Source organism: Chroicocephalus ridibundus, chromosome 7 (genome assembly GCF_963924245.1).
Source record: "Chroicocephalus ridibundus chromosome 7, bChrRid1.1, whole genome shotgun sequence".
NCBI lineage: Eukaryota > Metazoa > Chordata > Aves > Charadriiformes > Laridae > Chroicocephalus > Chroicocephalus ridibundus.
The window spans coordinates 52028332-52050132 of NC_086290.1; the positions used below are offsets into that span (position 1 = coordinate 52028332).

Here is a 21801-nt window from a genome sequence, read left to right on the forward strand (position 1 = left end):
CCACGCCCCCGCCCCGCGGCCACGCCCCCGCCCCGCCCATATCCATCAGGCCACGCCCGTGTCCCTCAGGCCTCGCCCCCACGGCCCGTATGCACCGAGTTTGTGCGGGCTCAGCCCTCGTGGTGGAAAACGGCGGGGCGGGGGGAAGATCGGTCGCGAGCGGCTCGCGCTGTCTGGGTTTGGGGATTTTCCTCCCCAAAACGTCCCCAAGGAAAAGGGAGAGTCCTGAAATCTGCAAGGTGAAAGGCCGCAAAACGGCTTTAAAGGTAAAATAGGTTCTGTCGGCTGGGTAAGGAACGGAGACGGGCTGCTTTAAATGCAAACTCGTTAATTAGCGTGACATGGCTGCGTTAACTCCTCTTCAACCACGCCGTAATCACCCGAGCTCGATCGTAACCCTGTCACTGACTGAATCCCCCGTTCGTACGGCGGGGGGAGGAGAAGGCTGCTTCAGCGTTTCATACAGAAATCAAAAAGCAACCAAAAATGCAACACGGGTTCTGGAAATAAGACCATCGGGGGAATGTTAGTGCTGTTTTGCTGCTTCTCCGCAGCCGGCCGCAGCAAAGGGTTGGGATTTAACAATTCTGTTTAAACTTGGCAGAAGTAAAGATCTGGGCTGGAAACGGGGCAGCGAGCCCTTCGCTACTGCTGTGGGCTAAAGGGAATATAGTATAACGTATCTGTGGGAATATATATATGTGCATTCATATATGAATATCTATGTGTGAATATAATATATGAGTGCGAATAAAGAGACGGGTCGGTCCCTGCTGTGGGCAACGGCTCCACAGCCCTGAGGGAGGGAAAGCGCTCATGGCTCTTGCCAAAATTATCTATCAAATCTAAGACTTTGGGCATCCAAACCAGGCTGGTGTCAGATTAGGAATGCTGCAGAGCCAGCAAAGCTTATCCTTTTAGTGGCAGGTGCGACCAAAATCTAAGCAGCGTCATATTTAAAAAAAAAAAAAAAAAGGAGTAGTCATATCTTCATAGTTTTCTTCTGTGTTTTGTAATTGAGTGAAATAATCAGTAAATATCTTAATTATTAACCAAAGGGACTATTTCTCAGTATTACCAGCTAACTTGGAAAAAAATTATTAAGCTAAAGCTCACTCAAGAAGGTACTTTTTATGTCTGATTTTGTAAAACAGCTATAAAATAACCAAGTGGGGGGTGTGTATTAACAGACCACGATCCCCTTTAAATATAAAAGTTATTCAGGGGTTTTTTATTATTATGAAAACATTTGTATCTTGATTTTGATTTGCATACATAATTTTTAATTCCTACAGTTGTTGAATTGCACTTGTACAACGAACGGCCTCCGTCTCTAGATACACACCAATAGATGAAGGTGTAAGTGCCACGGAATTCAGCTCGTGGCAGCTGACTTCGGGTGAATTCGGATGCTGACCACGCAAACCGTACCACCACCTCCGCTCCTGCTGACTGAGTACCAGGTTTTAAACTGCCTTTTTTTTTTTTTCCCCTTCATCTCCCACACCTTCACCGCGTGTCAAATCACCTCTGACAAACAAGCCGCGCCATTAGATACCCTGTGTGTAAGAACAAGACATGGCCGAAAGGATACTTATGCAAAAATCACTCCTGAACTCAGAACAGAGCTCGTTATTCCATTAAGAAAACGTCCAGGTGTGTTGAAAGCCTGCCTTTTGTTTAATTACATTCCGATGGGCTCAGGCAGAAGCTTTAAGTCCACCTGAAGAACAAGAATTCAGACTGCTGGGAAGGAGTGTTTAAAGCAGAAACGGGTACACCAACTTTTACTATGCATATTAATAAATATTCTTTATTTAAATTTTGCACATTGCGCTTTTAACATATTACATCCAAAACATTTTGCAAATGGATGTCTAATTTGTAAAATCTTATATTCAGCTCATTGTCATTCTGTACAGAATTATAGGTACAACATTACTTTGCCACTAGTTTGCTTTTTGTAAGTCTCACAGTAAGAGAAACATTTAATGAAAAGAGATGGCTTAAATTATAAGAGAGGCTTGCACAGCTACTCAACTAAAGATACAAGCCTGAAGAAAGAACAAAATTAATGAAATCACCTCCACCAGCCTCCCCAAAAAAACAAGAAAAAAAAATCACATTAATTTAAGATAAAATTTTGCCGTAAGTCACTAAATTAAGTTTTTGAAAGAGAAGGCGCAGTAGTCATCTTGAGAATTTCAGTGAAAGACAGAGCCAGGTTATTGGATTTAGTTCGCTCCAGCCGTTGTCAACCAACCGTTACAAATGGGCCCCTTGTGATCATTTAAGCGGCAGTATTTGTTAAATTTCTCCTTCAGATGCTGTCGGTATTGTTCTCTATTGCTGTAGAAAGACTTGTTGTTTGCCATGAAGGACTGTATTTCATCTTGTGAGATAAAGATTTCCTCGTCAGACGTGCATTCAGACTCATCCTACAAATGAAAACAGGCATTTAGGAACCGTCCTGTGCGTACGCCCGTCCCGCGATCCCATGCATTGCCTACAGTTGCTCCGAAAAAAGATGTAGCCTTCGTGTCACGGCACTGCAAGGCTTACCCGGGTCACCCAGCCACCCCTCCACACAGTGCTCGTTTCCATTGAAAGAGAATAGGTTTTATCACAGTTAAAAAAAAAAAAAAAAAAAAAGAGAGAGAGAGAGAGAAGAAGAAAAAGCAAGGGGAAGGGAAGGGAGAGAGAAGAAACTCATCCTAGGAGCTTGTAGGGGGCAAGTAATATTTGAGGCATGAAGGCAGCAATAATGCATGCTTCATTTTATGGAATAATACAGTCCTTGGTAATGAACACTTACAATACAAGTTCTGTCACTTGCATTCCAGTGACAGGCAATTTCCCCTCCTCTGCAAAGCCTCCCAGTTATATACTTCACAGAGAACACGCAAAAGCAAACAAACTAAACACTGGGAGAGAAAGCTGTGAATGTCAGGTTCAGTTACGTTCTCTCTTGTAACATTCTTCACTGGGATTTGAGTTCTAAACCCCATCCTCGATCCCAAGGATCGAAAGCAGTACGCTACAGCCTAAAATTCAAAGTAAGCGGTTACTTACAAGGAGTTCCACTAAGCTCTTGGCACCTTTTCCAGTATCAGGAACAAGTGACATTTCTGTAGGTTCTGCAAACTGTGACACGTTTTTCATATGCTCAAACCAAGGCAACTGCTGCCCACTTTTTTCTGAGCTACAGCAGCTTTCGGCATGTGTGTCTTTGGTCTTGTCGCGATGAAACTCTGTGTGCATGATATTTCCTGAGGTCTCTCTGTTACCTGGATCTGCCGTACAGCTTCCAAGTTTCTGAATCTAAAATTGAAAATAGCCTGTAATGAACTACCAGCAGCGTTAAACCCGAAACATTCAAGTTTCAGATGGAGGCAGGAGGGAAAGAGGAAAGGAAAGAGTTCGAAAAGAGAGCAATGTTTTTTTTTTTTTAAATACATGTGCCTGGGGAGGAACGGGGAATGGCATGTTAGTTCACTGCAAGCGCACAGAAGTGCGCATGCTTCAGAATATAGGAGAGAAGAGCCTCCTTCGCCACAACCCGTTCTAGGAAGGACCTTGATCTCAAAACTCGGATGGAGAGGTAACAGAAGATCCTCCTCACCGCATTTACAGCGTTAGTCACAATCGCTATTTGAAATACTTTTGTAACGACTTTAAAATGTATGCATTTAAATAAGCGTTCTGGAATAGCTATGTTCCTTACATGTTCATTCTCACACTTCAAAGTTTTACTTTTCTTTTTCTTCTTTTTGTTTTTGCCTTTTGTGTTATTCTCTTCCGAATTAGCCCAACATTCCACACAGCTATCTCCGTCCTCCTCTTTGTCGTCACAGCGATGGACACACGAATCGTCTCCTGCAAAAGACAGACAATTTTCTTCTCAGATACATTAAGTTTTGCGGATACTAAACCAGTATCATGTTTTTAGCAAACCTACCATTTTCGTCATGGTTGCAAATGCCTTCAGTGCAGGCCACATCTGATCCCTCTCGGGATCCTGTTTCGCTGCCCTCCATGCTCGATGAGTACCCGCAATCGCTACCGTTACAGTGCGGAGATAAACCTGAGACGAAGTGAAAAGTTAGGGTAAGCTGTAATAGCTGTTGCTTATTCTTTAGTTATGCCTCTAACAAGGAAGAGTTCTTTCGAAAGAATTATTTTTTTAAAAATAGCTGAGCGCTGTTTATCCCGCAAATGGTACATGTTTTTAAAAATTAAAAAAAAAAAATAAATGCCATTGAACATACCTTTCTTGATTTTAGGTGAACCTAATAGGGTACCGCTACTAGGACAGGTGCAAGAAGTGCTTTCATTAGTAACAATTACTTCTACACAATTGTTAGCTTCTTCGCTGCTACCACAGGCTTTGCAACTACTTTCCGTGAAGTTCGAATTTTCCTTAAAACAAAAACAAAAAACTACTTGCAAGTACTGAAAGTAGCTCAGCCAGCATCTTTATAAACGATACTCTTTCCATGAGCAAAATCAGCTGACACTGACTGATAACAGCCACGGCATTGCTTGCAATTCTCCATAAGTACAAGACAACTAAAAAAATAAAAAACAAAACCAACAAGGCCAAGCTACTTTCCCTACAATAATATGACCTACAGCTAGCCCACTGAGTTCAGTCACGAGATCCAGAATAATAATTGCACTTACTTAGTCAATTAAAGCTTTCCCCTCCCCCCAAATTTAATGGTAATTGTCTGCAACGAACAGTTGAATTCCCATATTCTAAGTAATCTTTAAGAAAAGGTAGATAAAAAATATTCTAGAATAACCTGACCCCCTAGATTTAGGATTTTGGTTTTTTAAAAACCACCAAACCCTCAAAATCTATGGAGTTCCAGGCAACTACTTTACAAAAAGACCATACTATGAAAAAGTATTAAATTCCACTAGCGATCAAAAACTAGTTCCCAAAACCGAAATACAGTAAAAACCTCTCAAGAATCCTAACATGGAACAGTGAGCTGATGAACAAAGCGCCAAACTAGATGATTCAACACCAGCAGAAAGCCACAGCTATCAATCTTTACCTTTGCTTGATTTATTTCCTTCTCTTCTGTTGCCTGCAAAGGAGTAGGGATCTCACACACACACTTATTTTTCCGTCTGTTCTTTCGTTTTTGGCGCTTCTTCTCTTGTTTAAGCTCTCGCACTCTTTCTTCTTCTGAGAATTCTTCACAGAGCTGTTCCAATCGGCTAATACCCTGCACTTTTTCCACAGCCATCTGTTTATAAGAGGTTAGATCTATTTATAGATGTTAACACAATTCAAGCTTTTACATTTATAAAAGAGGAGGAGGAAAACAGCTGGTAAGTACTTTTTATTGTAAAGTCACAGCAACACAACTATTGACTAGAGAAGAAAAACGCCTATCCAGATTCAGTCACTAAATTTAGTTTGCCGGGGAAGATATACGTACAGGGGGAGCATTGCGTTTAACTTGCAGCCCAAAGTCACAATTTTCAGTAAAAAGTTGCAGACTTGAATGCGGTTTTGGATCTGTGTTTACATGGTAGATACTCTAACACAGCAGCACAGAAAAACACATTAGAACTACCGCTACAGAATTCCTGCAGCTCTTTGTCTACGGTAACCAGTGAAAAACCTAACTGATTTTCTAGGCAGGCCAATTGTGAGGTGTAGACATATCTCTAAATATAGCATGTATCTAAACATGTTCCTTAATATTGAATTTAGAACATATACCATAATGGCACACCTACATACGAAGTTAAAAGAATATAGATCAACTAGTAAACTATTCTGGATCAACGCTCCTACAGAGGTAAAACCAAATTCATGGCGGGGGGGTGTGTGTTTCAGATCACTCTGGGAACTCCTTAAGCCAAAATGAGACATCACCATTCCCGCTCACCTTAGGAAAGGCCTCCATATAAATATATAACAGTTCTGTACTTCAAATTCATCACCAACCTTGCACACCAGTATAATGACCCAAATTTTACAATGTAAATGAGTTTTCAACACCATAGTTTACTAGATTAAAAAAAAAAATCAGGACAAAAATGCCAGAGCGTACCCAGTCCAATGCCCCTTCCATAGCATTGTAAGTCTTTAAAAAAAATTACTTGTAAAAAAACCCCAAGAACTAATTAGGTTAGGGTTCCAGTATGATCTTTCCCAAACTGATTTTATTCCTCCTCCTCCGACGTTTTAAAAGTTTTTAGAGAGAACAGGCATTACGACTGGAAGATAAAACAAAAAAGATCTATGTCATACTGAAGGGGAAGTATGCTATTGACATACGTTAAAGGAATCGCATGGAGTTCTGTGGGAAGTTCAAGATCCCACAGGATTACAGAGTGCACTTGGAACACGCTGAATGCAAGAGTTCGCAGCTGCGTTTGTAATTCAAAAGCACATCCTCCATTTTTACTAATAAGCCAAATAAAAACTGTTGTAGCCAGAGCTACTTTAAATGCTACTGGGTAGAAACACATTCACCGTGAATTAAAAACACAGAAGACCCAGCGTACTGTAACATGCAGCTTGGAAAGTAAAAGCAAGCCTCAATCTTTTATGTTCCAGTAGACTTCACGTGGGAATGCAACGCAGTTGTGCTATGCATTGACATTACACAACTGTTGCCTGCCGTGAACAAGGGATTGAACGCAACACCCTTGAAGCTCCTTCCAGCCCAACGTTAGTAGAAAGCAGAAAAATAATTGTAGTGAAAACGCACACAGTTACTACAGCAAGTCAAATACAAGTTAGATAAAATTTGATTTTTACCTCAAAGCTTTTGCGTAAAGCATCAACACCTAGGTAAAAAAGCATCTGCCATGTTTGTTCCTCAGCCCGCAACTTTTGCCAGATTCGGTGTAATCTTTCATAAAGATGAATACCCAGGCAGGTCAAAACTTCTTCTTGGGCTATGTCTATTGTCTTAGCATGCCTTTCTCTTCGTCTAAAGGAAGAGTTGAACCAAAGTATAGTATGGTTAAAGCAGCTGGAAGTCTACCAAGAGATCAAAGCAGTTCAGTGACGTATTTTCTTTATGTACAACTGAAGATATGTTTGCATGAACAGCTTTTAAATCGAGTTCTGCTGTGCTGCATGCGGATGCAAAATAGAAAGGACCAGGTCAAAACCAGCACTGCATTCCTAACACGTTAATCTCTGCACGGCACTGCTGAGCTGCACTATGCCTTCCCAACTGTGACTTCTGAAGGTGTTGCCCCATCAGTCTCTGCTTGCTCCTGCTAGAAGCGATCAGCAGAGCCTTAATGCCAGAGAGATGCAGCCATTCTTTTGTTTCACAGAATCTGTATTTAGTTTATATAGCAACTCTTTCAGCTTCCTAGACATTTATGCGTCAGTTAACTGAAGCCGAATAAACACGCACAGAAGTTTATACATTACTTACCGTACAAATTAAAAATATTTCAGCATTGATCTGCATCTACCATCTATTAAAGAAAAACCATTATAAAGGATTTGCCCTCCTAATCAAACAGTTCGGATTGAGCTCTAAAAATATTGAGCTCGGAATTGTATTTTTCATTGGAAGATTTTAAGATGCTAAAAGAGGTTCAGAAATCACTATAATATACAAATGGCAACAAACCCAAACTGAACACTTGGCATTTGGTAAAGCTGTCAACCAAGGTTCTCTTTCTATTTCGCATTTTTTGAACACCTCAGTGGAAAAGCAGGCAGCCCTGGTGAGTGAACAAATGAACTAGAAGACATTTGGCAGTTTGTTTCAGTCTTGCCTTCAGAGTTAAATGCACTTTAAAGTCAAAAGCACATATAAAATCTTCCCTACTTTGAAGCACTATCTTGAAAGCCTACTTCAATACAAATATTTACATTCAGAAGTTTATTATGCAGCAAGGAGGCAAAAATCACTTTTGCAAAAAACATTCAATAATAAAATAAAGAAGCAAAGCGCTAGATAGCCCACTCTAGCAAATTACATACTCATACCCTCCTGCGAACTCTGGTTCAGCTCGACCCAATAGGTGTGCGATGAAATCTGTTTCACAGCATACATGTATGTGACGTTCATGGGGACAGCAACGCAAACCCTCATAAAGTGCAGCGCAGTAGCCCTTTTCTTTGCTGCAGTCTAGCTCACCGATAAGAATATTGTACGCCCGAAGTACTTTATTTTTGCAGTCAGTGCAAAACCTGTGTTAAAACAGAACATCACAGAACTGAATCCTTATTCAAGCAGAAATTTAGACACGCTTAGTCTAAGTGATGATATACTGAGATATTTAATAGTGCATGCTATATTTAAGCTAGGTCATGTAAGGTTTATGTTACTTCAAAAGGTAAAACAGCAAGCCTTTGGCTGTAAGCCACTTAAGTTTACTATATGCATTATACTACCTATCATATGTTACAAGGCTGGATATCAACTTTCGCGCTCCAAGGCATAAATCAAGCTAATTGTTAAAATAAAGGAATTCCTACATGGATGTGCAATTCCATATTCATTCAAAGATCAGAAGTCTAATAGTGAACAAACTGAATCGTTAGTACAAGCCAGGACAAAATTCCTCCCAAGTAACACACTCCAAGGTACTTTATAGCAATTATCTAAAATATACTCAAGTGAGTGATAAGCAGTAAGAGAAAAAGTTCCCTCTGTTGCCTGCTGTATTAGAGCGGTGTTTCCACTACAAGCACCTTTAAACATATTTTGAATTATTAGATTACTGCGCAGATAGCCAAACAAGGTTTATTTATAACACAAAGTATATTCAATTTAAACATGTGATAGCTCAGATAACTAATATGAGGAGAGTATAGTTATGAAGTCTACTGTAATCAAAATACAACCAAATTAAGCTCATTCTATTTTATAAGAGGAGTAATCTTCAAGAAGCTACAAAACCTCTTGCTGTATTATTCTAAAAATGCAAGTCAGACAAGCTGCTCACATTTCAGCTTGAAAAGCTGGCTCTTCACGCCATCTCTGCACGGTGTTTTTCCCTTTCCTAGTTTGCCCAGCCACTTGACAACACTAAGTCAAACATATTTTGATGTTTGATAGAACTATGATAACTGGCTAGTTTCTGTGGTGAAAGGAAAGAAAACAGTAATATTATTGCAGGTTAGCATCAGGAACGCTGCCAACACCATGTTTAATGTCACAGGAGATTAAAGTTATTTTGTTTCCAAAGTGTTATTTCCACACCACCACCACCCCCGCACCCATCTGTGCACCCCCCCCCCCCCCCCGCCCAGTTTACATCAGAACCTTGAGACTACTGGAAATCAAAACTTTTTAATCAGCATGGTAGCTACCATACGCATGCAACAATAATTTAGTGGCCTATTTTTTCCCCCACAAGAGAGACTTAATAGCACTAGCACTACCAAGTCATAAACAACTGTTCTAAAACAGTGATTTACAAGCAACACCAAGCCTAAAGTCTGCTTCTATTAGTTCAGCTCATACTATTTCGAAATTGCACATACTTTTTGAAAGCCTAAAAGAAGGCATAGTCCCGAACAGAGCAGGCTACTTGGGAAAGAGTATACACAGTTTTAATACATCAAATTGTAAATCATAATTTAATCCTAACCAAAAATATTAAGACAAGTAGCTATGACTTCATCTGAGGTCTCTGCATTTCCCCTATCGTAACCTGAAACAATAGGTAGAACCCAAAGAATATTTCACTATCTTAGTCTCATCAACTGTTACAATGTCAAGGTCCTCCATCATCACGAAGCTTAGATCTTATGTTTTAGACAAGCATCAGAAGAATCCTCTACACTTCTAAATATTTTGCGAACTCTACAGACATTTTGATTCAAAAAAAAAAAAAAGCAGCATGTATTCCTCAACACGAAAGTGTGTCTTTGTTCATCAACATACCTGTGTTTTCGTAGATAGGTTTCTAATGTTTCTAAAAGACAACTAGAGTCAATTAAAACTACTTCATCCCTGCATTCCTGGGACATGAGCTCCCACACATCCATCCAACAACCCCTGCAAATCATAAGAAACAAAAGACTACATTATCCTGTTTGGGGTTTAGAAAAACAGCAAAATAACGCATCATTAGTTTACCTGACTGCTCCCTGGAAAGGTCCACAGTAGAAAGTGATGCTACACTTCCTCTCCTTCCTTCTGTCTTCACTATTTTTCTTATCTGCATTTAATTTCTCTGTACTGAGTGTGCTACTTCTCCCTTCACTGTCACATAGTATTAAAAAACATTTTTTTTAAGCCTATACATTATGAACTAGTTATTTTTCCTAAACAAATGCCATGAAAATGCTACTGTGTTCCTTCACTTACTTTTAATCCTTTATAGGCTAAGCATTAACTTCCAGTGAAGTTAGGGTAAGACATGAGATATAAATTTTGCTGTCTGTGTTTATAAATCCAGATTCATAATGACTTTTTAAAGTTACAGCTGAAAGTTAGGAGTAACTTTTCAGAATATTACTTAAGTATAAACATACACAAGTTTTAATACTTCTGTCAAATTAAATTTCATATGACTACTAAAAAAAACACAACAAAAACCAAAAACCCAAAATAAAAAGCAAAACAAAACCCCCAAACTTCCAATCATCTACCACCATAAGAAATCATAAAACACTCTACGTTAAATTTCCAAAATTTGTTAAAAAAACCCACAAAATTTTATAACACACGTTTGGATATGCTAAAAGTACACTTATGGAGCAAAGAACAAACTTTAAATGGCAAGTCATGTTTACTTACAGGCTTGCCTACACTTGACATTTTATCAGAACGGTCATTTCTGTTTAAGCTCATGTATGGATACAACAGAGTACGAAGACGGGGGAAAAAAGCACTCTTATTTAATAATTAGCTCCTCTAGAGTATTTATCTATGCTATTATCTAGTTTGCCAGATCATACGGCTTGCATTTATGAGAGGTTAAAATGCTCCTTCACCCCAAATGGAACCGTGTAGCCATAAAGCAGGCACATTGAAACTGAGGACATCAAGTAACTCTCAAGTGGTATTAGCTAGTTACGTAACTTGTATAATTAAACACACAATTACAACTCAAAGCCTTTTGTGTGCGTATAAAATGCCTAACAGACGCAACTCAGCTGAAGAAGTTTCTTGTAATGAAGTCAAGCAGAAGCTCTAAGCTGATAAATAAAATTTGTTCTGTAAGACAATTGTATTTGACGCCTCCATGTCTAGGCTGTTAGTAGATTTGCTTCCACTCAAGGCAGCAGATTTATTTGGAGAAATATCAGTACTGATACACCCTGATCACTTCTGTAGCACAACAAACGGGCAGCGACTGAGCAAGCAGAGTGCAAGCCGTGTTTCTTTAGCAAACTACACTGATTGTCCACAAGCCACGTTATCAGATAAAGCTGAAAGCTTTACTTGCAGTATATTAAAATACTGCCCTTCCACATATTCCCTATTAACCTGCCAGCATTCAAAATACTAAGGGGATTTATTCCAGCATGAATCAAGGAAATTAAAGCAGCATTTTCCTCTCCATTCAGTTTCAGAATTGTTCTGCCTTGCCAAAATGGTAAGTGCAGGTTCCACGATATATGTTCTTATACAGAAAAGATCAATCTTACTAAAAAGAAAGCAAAAAAAATTAACTTTCATAAAGCTTTGGATTTGCTTTATTTTAAAAAAAAAAAAATACACCCCTATACCCCTATGATCTTTTGCTTATGTAACACAAGCTTTAAACTAATTATATGAAAGGCCTGTAACCAAAATATAATAGGAGGTAATGATTAGCTACCACTATCCTCAAGCAGCACAAGTAAAAATCAAGTGTCAAATTCCACATGCCTAGCATCTCAGGGGATTTATCTAAACCCAAAGAGACTCCAGTCTGCGTAGAAAAATACATGTCCTGTAACTGGAAACCGTGATCAAGCTTTCACAGGTTGTATGCTTAACCAGAAGCAGAACACAACTGACTAAAAAAGGTCCTGGACACTCCAAGTAAGCATAGTAGCCAAATTTATTGGTCATCATATAAAAACATAAAAAGAAAAGATACCCCACAAACGAGAAACACCCCTCCCCCCAAAATCCACAACAGATTCACAGGAAGTGTTTTTCTGGTTAACCAGCTGGAATAAACCATTTCAACTTCAAGACAGAAGCACATATGCATCTTTTTCACCAGCGTATTCAAAACATGCTGTCACATTCTGAGAAAATACATTTTACAGAGTTTTAGTTTTAACCCTGCAGCCCAACCACAATAAAGCCCTCTATTAACAGTTGTGCAGGGCATTTTTAATAAACCCAAGCAAAATGGTGTATATTTGTTTAGCATGTACCCTTTCACCTCAATGGGAGAAAAACTGCTGATCGATCATTTTGGTGTAGAGCACAAAAACCAGTTTGCCTTTCTAGAGCGTTGTTTACATCACAATGCAGAAGCCATCCATGCCCTGAGCAGACTATATGCCAAGTTATGTCAGCGAGATATGAAAAGCACATCAGAGAGCACTGGTTTGTAATGGCCAAGTTGCGTTTTGGCAACTGGTTCTGAAATTAAACATGGATATTTTTATACAAAAAAAAAGAACAACCCAAAAAAACAAAACAAGTAAAAAAACCCACAACAAAGTAAAAGGTCCAACAGCCAAGAGGCAAAAAATGGAACAGCTAGAACTAACAAGCAAGTTTTGGGAAATGGCTGATATCATATAGTAGCCTCAGATTTCATACAAGAGCATCAGCAGCTGCCTTAGGGAGCTCTGACAAAGGGCACACTGAGGAAGGAGTACAGATCTTACACTGGGAGGGCAGAAGACCTTATAGCACTAGTTTTGTCCAGTCAAAGTGTGACCAAGGACAGTGGGGAAAGTATTAAACATCCTACTGATAAGACTGTCACTCTTACTGCGCAAAAAAGAGCTACCTTCTCATGAAAGCCTACGGAGAAAGGCTCATGCCCTACAGCACGCCAAAGACTCCTGGGTGCGTCTGTTCCTCTCCCCCACAACTATTTGGGTCTACTATAATCCAAGTATCTTGGAGATTACTACTCTGGCAAACAGATAACAGCGTAAGAATTGATCTCAGTGCTTCAAAATAAATTAGTATCAATAGTTTGGGTCCTTAAAATATTTTGGATTGAATTGTGCATGTTAAATACAGACTTACCCCAAAGGTTTTGGTTTGTGTGTATCCAGGGAGTGTAATTGACATCTCTTGTTCTTCTTACTTTTGGGAATTGCATCAATCATATCATTCAGTTTGGACCTAAGGAAAAAAGTGTAACTTAGTATTCTGAAGGCATGGTTATCCAGAGAAATTTTAAAGGGATTGATTCAGCTCGTGTATCAGAAACAAGTACGCTAATGAACATTAAATCTAAAACTTTCTTCCTATCCCCATTTTTACTTCTTATGCCATACAATCCTGCAGTACAAAAGGACAATCCAGTACAGATTTCCAGACAATTCCTAGCAAGCAAGATAAAGACAACCCACAACTAAAAAGCTATTGCATAACTGCATAAGTAACAGACCTCAAGCAATGACACCTATTTCAAAAGTGTAGGGAACCACTACAACCGCTTTATCAAGTTACACTACCTCACCCTCCAAATCTCAACTTCCCCAGCTCTGCACTAACTTCTCCTGCTTCTCACTGGGCTGCTAACTGGAGCAACAATTAGAATGAGCTGAAGCCAACTGGCAGGCAAAGGCACACTGTGGTGAGCAGTCACTGTTTGGTCCGCTGACAGCTGAGAAACAAATGGCACTGAGACTGAGACTATTTATTTATTGTGCTAGCTAAACCCAGGAGGTTTCACTTTCTCAGTGTTACTCTTCTACCCAAGAGTAGAAAGGGTTTGGGGGATTTTTGGGGGGGGTGGTGGTGGGGCTGTTGAATTATTACTTTTTTAATTTTTAAATGCAAAGTAACACACTTCTTCCACAGATCATGAAAAACCCACAATTCCTATTTCAGATTAATGACGAAACATTTTAATATTGGTATTTTCCAATTGCAATCGTGGCATTGCAACTGATGATATGAAAGATTAGGTGTTTTGGGTTTCTTTTTTCCCAGTTTAGGAAATAACTAGTTTAACGCAGCTGTAAAAGACAAGTACATACTATAACATTCAAACTCGTGACAATTCAGTATGAGCAACGAGAAAGCTACAAAGCCAAATGCACAGAAAGTATCATCCCTTTTCCCCAGATTGTTATTACCTACGCAGTTCTAAGACAGCTGTGGGTCTAACTTACCCGTGCACATAAAACAGTGTATAGAGCTTCTTTGCGTCAGTCATACAGCTTCGAGTTACAGAAAGAACGCCCTTTGGCCCTACTGTTAGGGGCTCAAGCGCTGGATTTCCAGACTCCACAAGCTGAGAAAACAGACGTTCCACACTCCGACGGCAGCCAACACATGGGACCAGCTGAGAAAGTGCACTCAAAACTTCACGCGATGTCACCATCATGGCAATATTTAGATCCTGCTGTTTAAGCATGCTATGTCTCTAAAAAAGAATGAGAAATTAAATAATTAAAATAAATATATAAAAACACATCAAACTATTCAAGATTTCTTCGCCTCCAACATCATTTCCTCATCGAAATACACTTGCGGAAACTGTACGCAGTGCTCAGAGTTTCAGGTCACTGTCTTACTGTAGATCACTGAAAACACTCACTATATGAACAAAACCACGCTTGCAAAGATCATAGCAGCAATTCTGCTTCAAGTCTTACAGTCTGCTCTCTGAAAGGAAGCTAATATTTTTTTCTCCTCTTGTTCCCGCCTCCTACCACTCAGATCAGCAAATGCTGCTTCTGAACAAACAGCACACCTCCCTGTCCTTATCAGGAAGCCCCTTTTTCTCCACCTCAGCACAGATGTTTTAGTAAAGGAATAAAGAGTCTCACAAACAACTGTGCAAGTTTTCATCTTCTACTCACGCTCATTTTATCTTTGGCACATAAAAAGGAAATTCTTGGACACTCATTGGCTGGAAAACTCATTTACAACAAACTTGTTCTGTTCACACCAAGACAATTTAACAATATTTTTCCTGGAAAGCTAAATACCATTTCACATTACAATTCTAATACCTGAAATTAAAAAATAAGTGCACACATTACTATTCAGGATGAAACATTTTACTTCAATAGCAAACATCCAATGTGTGCTAATAATAGATCATTAAAGACAACACCTTCTAATATTTCTTACATCAATAAACAATTTTAGGAGCTTCTCCTGGTTGCTCTGTCAAACACATCCAGGCACACATACACACAAAAAACACATACTCTGCTATTTCTTCTTCTAACTGCTAAATTACTGGCTTGAACTTCATCAACACCGAACTGCCACTAGCACAGCTATGCAGAAGACAGGGTCCCTTCCTCACACACCAACCAACACATTAACTTAGATTACCAGCACTACTGGCACTTTCCAACATCATCTGTAAAAGCAGAGGCCTGTCAGTGTATTAACTGTCCTTTTTTCCCTGGTTATACAAAGTATAGCTTGTATCTACACAGGGAATATTTTTCCATGACAGTATTTTCTGTATTATTGTCGTATCACACCACTTAAACACTCCTACTGTAGAAATGACTTGTCATAACTTCTAGAGGGAGAAAGAAAAGACCACACAACATAGCAAAACTAATCAATCACATGGAACGTGTAAATACATCAACTGAAAAGAGAAAATATTTTCAGCTGATTTTGTGTAATACATGTTATGAAAAGTAAAGCTATTATCAGATAACAGTTAAGGTTTGTGCTCCTAAAGGCTGGCACATTAAATAATCTGACAAGCGATATCACTCTGCAATAATCCTCTTTCCTGTAATTAATAGTCCTAGTTACAGCAGCAGCAGGAACGAGCTATTTTCACAACACAACTATGCTTTATATGCAGCATATGCCTGAGCTGCTGCTGTCAAACCACAAGTGAAAGAGTGCAAACTGCGTATCAGCAAACTGGCCTGTTCCTTTGGACATCAACTGGCACAACTTTTTTCTTTGCTGCAGGTGTTCCAGTGCTACAGTTATTTGCCCGAGCGTTAGCAGATACGTTTCTATAATTAAAGCTTCAGGGGCACCACAAAACTGCCTCTCACTATTCAACTACATGTAATCTATAAACTAGCAATTAATTCTATCTTGGCATGGTACAAATCACAAGAACTCAATCATGAGCAATGCACTTGAAAAAGCAGTTCAAAAGTATTTAGGAAACAATAAGATGAAAATGTATTTACAAACTGTAGTTTCCATTAAGTATAAATTGGCAGTGACCAGAAGATGCACTGTTTTAAAGAGTTTACAGTTCTAACTAGATATGCAGCAATTACCTCCTCACAAGACAGCAACACATAAATGCTGTGAAATACAGAAAATGAGTGCACCCGGTGTACTTTGGTACCAATACGTAATTGCATATAGGTTGACGTGTCTTAAGTCATTCCAGGAGTGACAATCTCCTAGAGAAGCGAAAGCATGGAATTAAGGAAAGCAAGCTCCAATATGTGGTCTTCTTAAAAAACAGAAGGATGTATTTACCTGAATGAACTGTTTTAATTGTGCACCATTATTCTGATGTCCATCAAGGTTTAGCACATTATCAGGAAATTCCATCACCATCTATTCAAGAGAGGGGGGGGGAAATAAAAGCTTTCAGAAAAAAAGTCAAACACAGAGCATTAGTTTATTTTACTTCCTTGAGGGAAATAAGACAGAAATTATGTTAAATCCTCATTCTTTTCACATAACTATCTGAAGCTTGGGACAGGATAAGAGTAACAGTTTAAGGTAGTGAATGTTTCAGCAAATTAACTAGATGTTTCACTAATATAATGTTCTAGAGGCAGTTTATAAATGGCAACTCTTAAGTAGCTGTTGGAGAGAAAGCAAAAGTTGCTGAAGGGAACATCAGTATAGTAGACTATCTACATGACTTGAAACCTTGTTTCAGTTTAAAAAAAAAATAAAATTGTACTTCAACACACCAGGATCCAAATTGAGCCAACAGCCTAACTCCATTTATAAAGCCATGAAGAAACAGTCACAACAGTTTAGTGACTGAGTCGACTCCTTCAAAGGCTAATTTAAAACCATATTAACCCAACAAGGTATTCCAAGGTATACTTTGTTTTGTACAATTGCAGCTGCAACTCTCAAGAGGCTCAAAGTAAAATGTCAAGCCTACAGAACAATGCGATTACTCGTAAGTAATTGTAAAGGAAATATTAATAATTACTGACCAACAAAGAGGGCAATTTCTTGGGGGCTAGTAAAATAATTTTCAGTCAGAAATCCAACTTTACGGGCATGGAGAAAAATGAGTAAAGACTGGCTTAGTTGGTCTTCTTTGTCCAAACTGAGAAATACAGAATTTATCAGTATAAATACTGAAAGTTCACTTTAAAATCTGAAAGACAGAATAACAACTTTGCTTAATAACTCTAATACCAATCAACACCAAATGAAACTGCCCAATTTATCTTTTCTCCTCCCTCCACCTTCCCTCAACTGTTTAGTAAAGACGGAATTCCCTGCTGTCTTCATAATTGCTGACACTACCTCCAGAGAACCCATACATTTACTTTTACAGGCACTCAACAGCGCTCCAAAATAAACATCTATTCTCTAAGGCCAGAAAGCAAGGCAATATTTCGATCTCGTATGTGCTAGAATTGGAATGCTAGCACAGGTGGCTTATCTTTGCACAGAACAGTGCCACAGTCAGGCTAATTCTAACCTCTCATGTATTTCTCTTCGAGTTTCCCTTGCCCCTGACCCATGGACACTAAGCAGCTGCCCAGGTTTTTGCTGTGGAATTACAGGTTTCCTACATTGCTAATTTGATATTTCTGTGGGGAATGAGCTACATGCAAAAGTAAAAGCTCTATCAGCTAATAACAGAGAGAAGCAAAAAATCTGTGCTTCCCCACCCCCCCCCCCATCACCTTCATCTCCCACTATCAGACAACACCCTTAGGTGCTTTGTACAACAGAGTGAAGTTATCAAAGACTAAATTAATTCATGTGCCTGATTAGATTAAGTGGTTAAACATCAACCACCATCACACTCTGAACTACAAGAAAAAATTCCCATAATACCACATCAAATGGAATGCCTTCTAGAAATCATAAAAGCTGCTTAAGAAATGAAAAGGGTTAAATATTTAAACTTCCTTTAATTTCTAGTTGAGCCATAAGAAACAGAAAAGTGTTCATTTAGAGGAGCACTACCACGTTGCACCTAGACAGCTTTCTATGCTACTACAAAGCAATGTTACAAGCTTAAGAGCATTATAGGCCATTCATTCACTAATTTGCAATCACTGATTCACAATTTCTAGATTTAAGGCATAGATTGTCCTCCCGCTGACTAACAGAAATTAAGTAGTCCCATTATTTTTAAAATTTGGGTTTTAAAAGAGGGCAACAGAAGCCAGTTCCTACCAACAAACACCACTATTTTTTAAAGATAATGCTGCAGATGTAAAATTATGTTTCAAAGACAACTGCATGTCCTGCAATAGCTCTCATTAAGAATTTAAAACATAAATTATAGAAGACTAAGACAAGGAAGCTAAGAGTTCATTCACTTGCTTCTGCAGATTTATTTAATAAAAGCCTCCAGAACCACCTAGAAATCCAAGTACTTTGTAACAACAGCAACATAATGGGAAAAAAAAATGGGCCTGAGATAAGATTTCTTCATGGTAAGGATGACTTGCACTTGCATAAATGCCTTTCATCCAGATGGATACAAAACTGATTTACAGCTATAGGAACCTCTTCATCTTGAGTATGGCTTGCCTCTGGTGTAAAAAGTAGAAGGATAACGACAATACAGTGCAATTGCACAAAGTTCTGGCCGGGCATTAAATTCTGGAACTAAACCACAAATGGAATTTTAGGTCAGTTGAAGTCATTTATGTGACGCCTGGTACAGCCAAATTTTCACTCTCTCTCTCTCAACCTATTAAACACAACAAGGGTAACGAGCACAGTAAGTCTTCTGCTTGACACAATCTAATGGGTAATTTTTATTAGGGGGTCCAGAGGAAAACAAAAAAGAGAAAAAAAAAAAGAGAGAGAAGTCGAAGATATTAAAACTACATGGGGAATGGAGGGGCAAAATAACTTTTAAGGCGCAGCCAAGACATTAAAAAACCTCAAACTTACACTATTGCTACATAGCACTGGGTTTTCCAGGTAATCAACCACTCTAGGAAAGCTTTGGACAGCTAAGGGGGAAACTCTGCCCACTGTATAAGCACAGTTAACCAGAAATGACAGACTATGTAAAGCCAAAAAAAATTAGTGATGCTATTTGGTAAATTAATAATATGCCATCGTTTAAAATGATCAAAACTAAAATACAGCAAAGATCCTTGCTTCAAAAGAACCAAAACAAGATGGGATTGAGACAGGTAATTTTTAACAGTGGGATGGAGGGTTAGGAGACTATCTGAAGACATTCAATTGTTTTGTTCTTGAAGATGGAAGAAATTATATTACAAAGTTGATCAAGTTAGCTGATGCAAGTAAGGCATTCTCCCATACTAAAACATGAGATTAGGAATTTAAAGCTCATCCATTTTACACCACTTTACAAGTAACAGCAGGTACTGTCACACCACTGACAGAAATCAAATACGAATAATTAAGATACCCAATTACACTATGTAAGCCCAATTTTATTTTGAACCCAACCTTTTCACACCTTAAGGATTAAAACAAATGACAGCTGGCTAGTGGGACATTTTTTTTACGTTTGCTCTGTGTTCACCTACGATGCAATTTCTGCGCCTTCCTCTAAACACGTGAGAAAGAGAAGAGAGACTAGACAGCCTGCAAGCTGCATTTAGTTCATTTTTCCACTGAATCTTCTGGAAATGGCAAAACCCCCATGTTTCTCAATTGAGAATAACACGTTGAAACAGAAACTCGCTCAGATTTGTTACTGCAGACACAGCAGCGTATTATGACGGACTTGATAACCCTCGCTTTAAGCCAAAGCTTTCAGAAACACCTTCAGCCTTTTCTTGCCTGTTTAAGAGCATAATAACTGCCTAGTTGGAAAGGTGGGTTTTAATGTTAATATGGCTCCCTTCCTTATTAACTGAAAAAATGGCTTTGCTCCACATTTGGGCTTGGGCAGCGAGACACGCTTGCCACTTAAAAATAAGTTAGGCGCAGGCCCCAACGCAGCAATAACTTTGTTATTGTGCGGTTTGCGTGTCTTTAGAGCTGGGAATCAGATAAAAAAGTTGCCCCATTTAAGCGCTGCTAACCCCAAGTGTTGCGAAGTCCCGAAGATTAACGCTGCGGGAGCAAAGGAGGAGCCGGGGAGGCCCGGCTGGAGGAAAGGCCTCGCCTGGGAATTGCAACACGGGGCAGATGCTGGGAGCGGGGACGGCGGAGGGGGTGCCCGGGGGAGGCCGCAGCCACTCACCGTCAGGGTGTCATCGATGTAGAGGGGGATCTGCCTCTTCTCGAAAGGGAATTCCTCCTCCCCGTCCCTGCAAACAGCCACCAGCCGCGCCATCTCTGCCGCTGTCTGCTGCTGCTTCCTCTCCGCTCCAGCCTGTCAGTAGCCAAACCCCGGGGAGGTAAATACCCGCCGCGCTTCCCCGGCACACTTTCACCAGCCCGGCGACGAGCCTGCTTTACCCCATCGCCTGATTCACCACGCCGGCCCCGCCGCCCCGGCCCACGCCCGCCCGCCCGCCTCAGCCCTGGAAAGGACTCAACCAGCCGCCGGGCCGGGAAGGGGAGAGGTGGGCAGGCTGGGAAATGCGACATAACATGGAAGAAAAAGGAGGTGGAGGGCGGGGAGGGGCGCAGCCGGGGGGAGGAAGGCCGGAGGGGGGATGGAGCCCCCCCCTCCCGCCGCCACCGGCCCAGACAGGCCGGCGGGGACCCGCCCAGCCCGCAGCCGGGGTTGCGGTTCTCCGCCGCTCCCGTCCCGTCCCGCCCCGCGGCGGCCGGGGAGGGAGAGGAGCAGCGGCGGGGCGAGGGGCCGCCTCCACCTGCCTCACCCCGCCCGGGAGACCCGCTGGCGGGGAGGGGGCCCGCCGCCCTCCCACTCCCCAGCCCGGGCCCGCGGCCACCTCCCTCCGTCAGGCCGAGGGAGGGGGCGACGCGGCGGGCAGACCCACCCCTCTCCTCCCTGTCCTCGCCCGGCCTCCAGCCGGCCCGGGGCGGCGATGGCGGGGAGGCAGCCCCGAACGGGGGCAAGTCGGCGGGCCAGCTCCCGGCCTTCCCTCTCCCCCCGCCTCCCCGCGGCCCACCGGCCGCCTCGTCCCCCTCGGGCCTTTACCGGCTCCTCCGCGGGTCGGCGGCCCGGGCGCTCTGACAGGCGAGCGGACACCCCCGAGCTCCGCCACGGAGCCGCCTCCTTCCTCTCCCCCTCCCCGGGCCCTCCCTACAGGCGCCGGCCCCGGGCCGCCCCGCCCTCCTCTCGCGAGAGGCGGTGGCCCCGCCGTTCCCCCCCCTCCCCGCCCCGGCCCGGGGCCGCGGCTCCGCCTCGGCGCCCCCGGGGCTGCCCGCAGGAGGCGCCCGCTCGCCCGTTACATGGCAGCCCCGCCGCCGGAGGAGCTGCGCGGGGAGACCGGTGACAAACAAACGGCCGGAGCGGCGCCCGCCGCCTCGAGTGCGGGGCGGGAGGCTGAGGTAGGGCTGAGGGCGGCGGGAGGCCTGGCCCCGGGGGATCCGCGGGCCTTCCCCGCCCTGAGGCGGCCGCTGCCTTCCCGCCGTGGCGCTGAGGGGCCGGCGGGGG

The 21801-nt window shown here is 41.5% G+C and overlaps 1 protein-coding gene across 2 annotated transcripts; it reads right to left on the reverse strand.

The window, feature by feature from the left end:
- Positions 1-1824: 1824 nt before the first annotated feature.
- On the reverse strand, positions 1825-21466 carry GGNBP2 (gametogenetin binding protein 2). Of its 2 annotated transcripts, none has more exons than XM_063341659.1 (14): positions 21343-21466; positions 20476-20607; positions 16569-16649; positions 14255-14508; positions 13158-13256; positions 9891-10004; positions 7985-8188; positions 6788-6962; positions 5064-5258; positions 4269-4419; positions 3959-4084; positions 3725-3876; positions 3073-3321; positions 1825-2438 (listed from the first exon to the last, which is right to left on the reverse strand). In XM_063341659.1, exons 2-14 carry the CDS (start codon positions 20566-20568, stop codon positions 2235-2237), a joined length of 2097 nt encoding a protein of 698 aa, XP_063197729.1. In that variant the 5' UTR covers positions 20569-20607; positions 21343-21466; the 3' UTR covers positions 1825-2234. The 2 variants fall into 2 exon arrangements, with proteins under 2 accessions (XP_063197729.1, XP_063197728.1); XM_063341658.1 differs by having other exon boundaries at positions 7979-8188.
- Positions 21467-21801: the final 335 nt, after the last annotated feature.

Bases quoted from the DNA above. Each gene is read 5' to 3' on its own strand.
- GGNBP2 (XM_063341658.1), bottom strand. From the start codon at position 20,568: ATGGCGCGGCTGGTGGCTGTTTGCAGGGACGGGGAGGAGGAATTCCCT. The intron at 14,509-16,568 runs GTAAATACATCC...ATTCTTTTTTAG, and splicing joins AATTAAAACAGTTCATTCAG to AGACATAGCATGCTTAAACA. The intron at 2,439-3,072 runs GTAAGTAACCGC...TTTCATTTGTAG, and splicing joins AGAGCTTAGTGGAACTCCTT to GATGAGTCTGAATGCACGTC.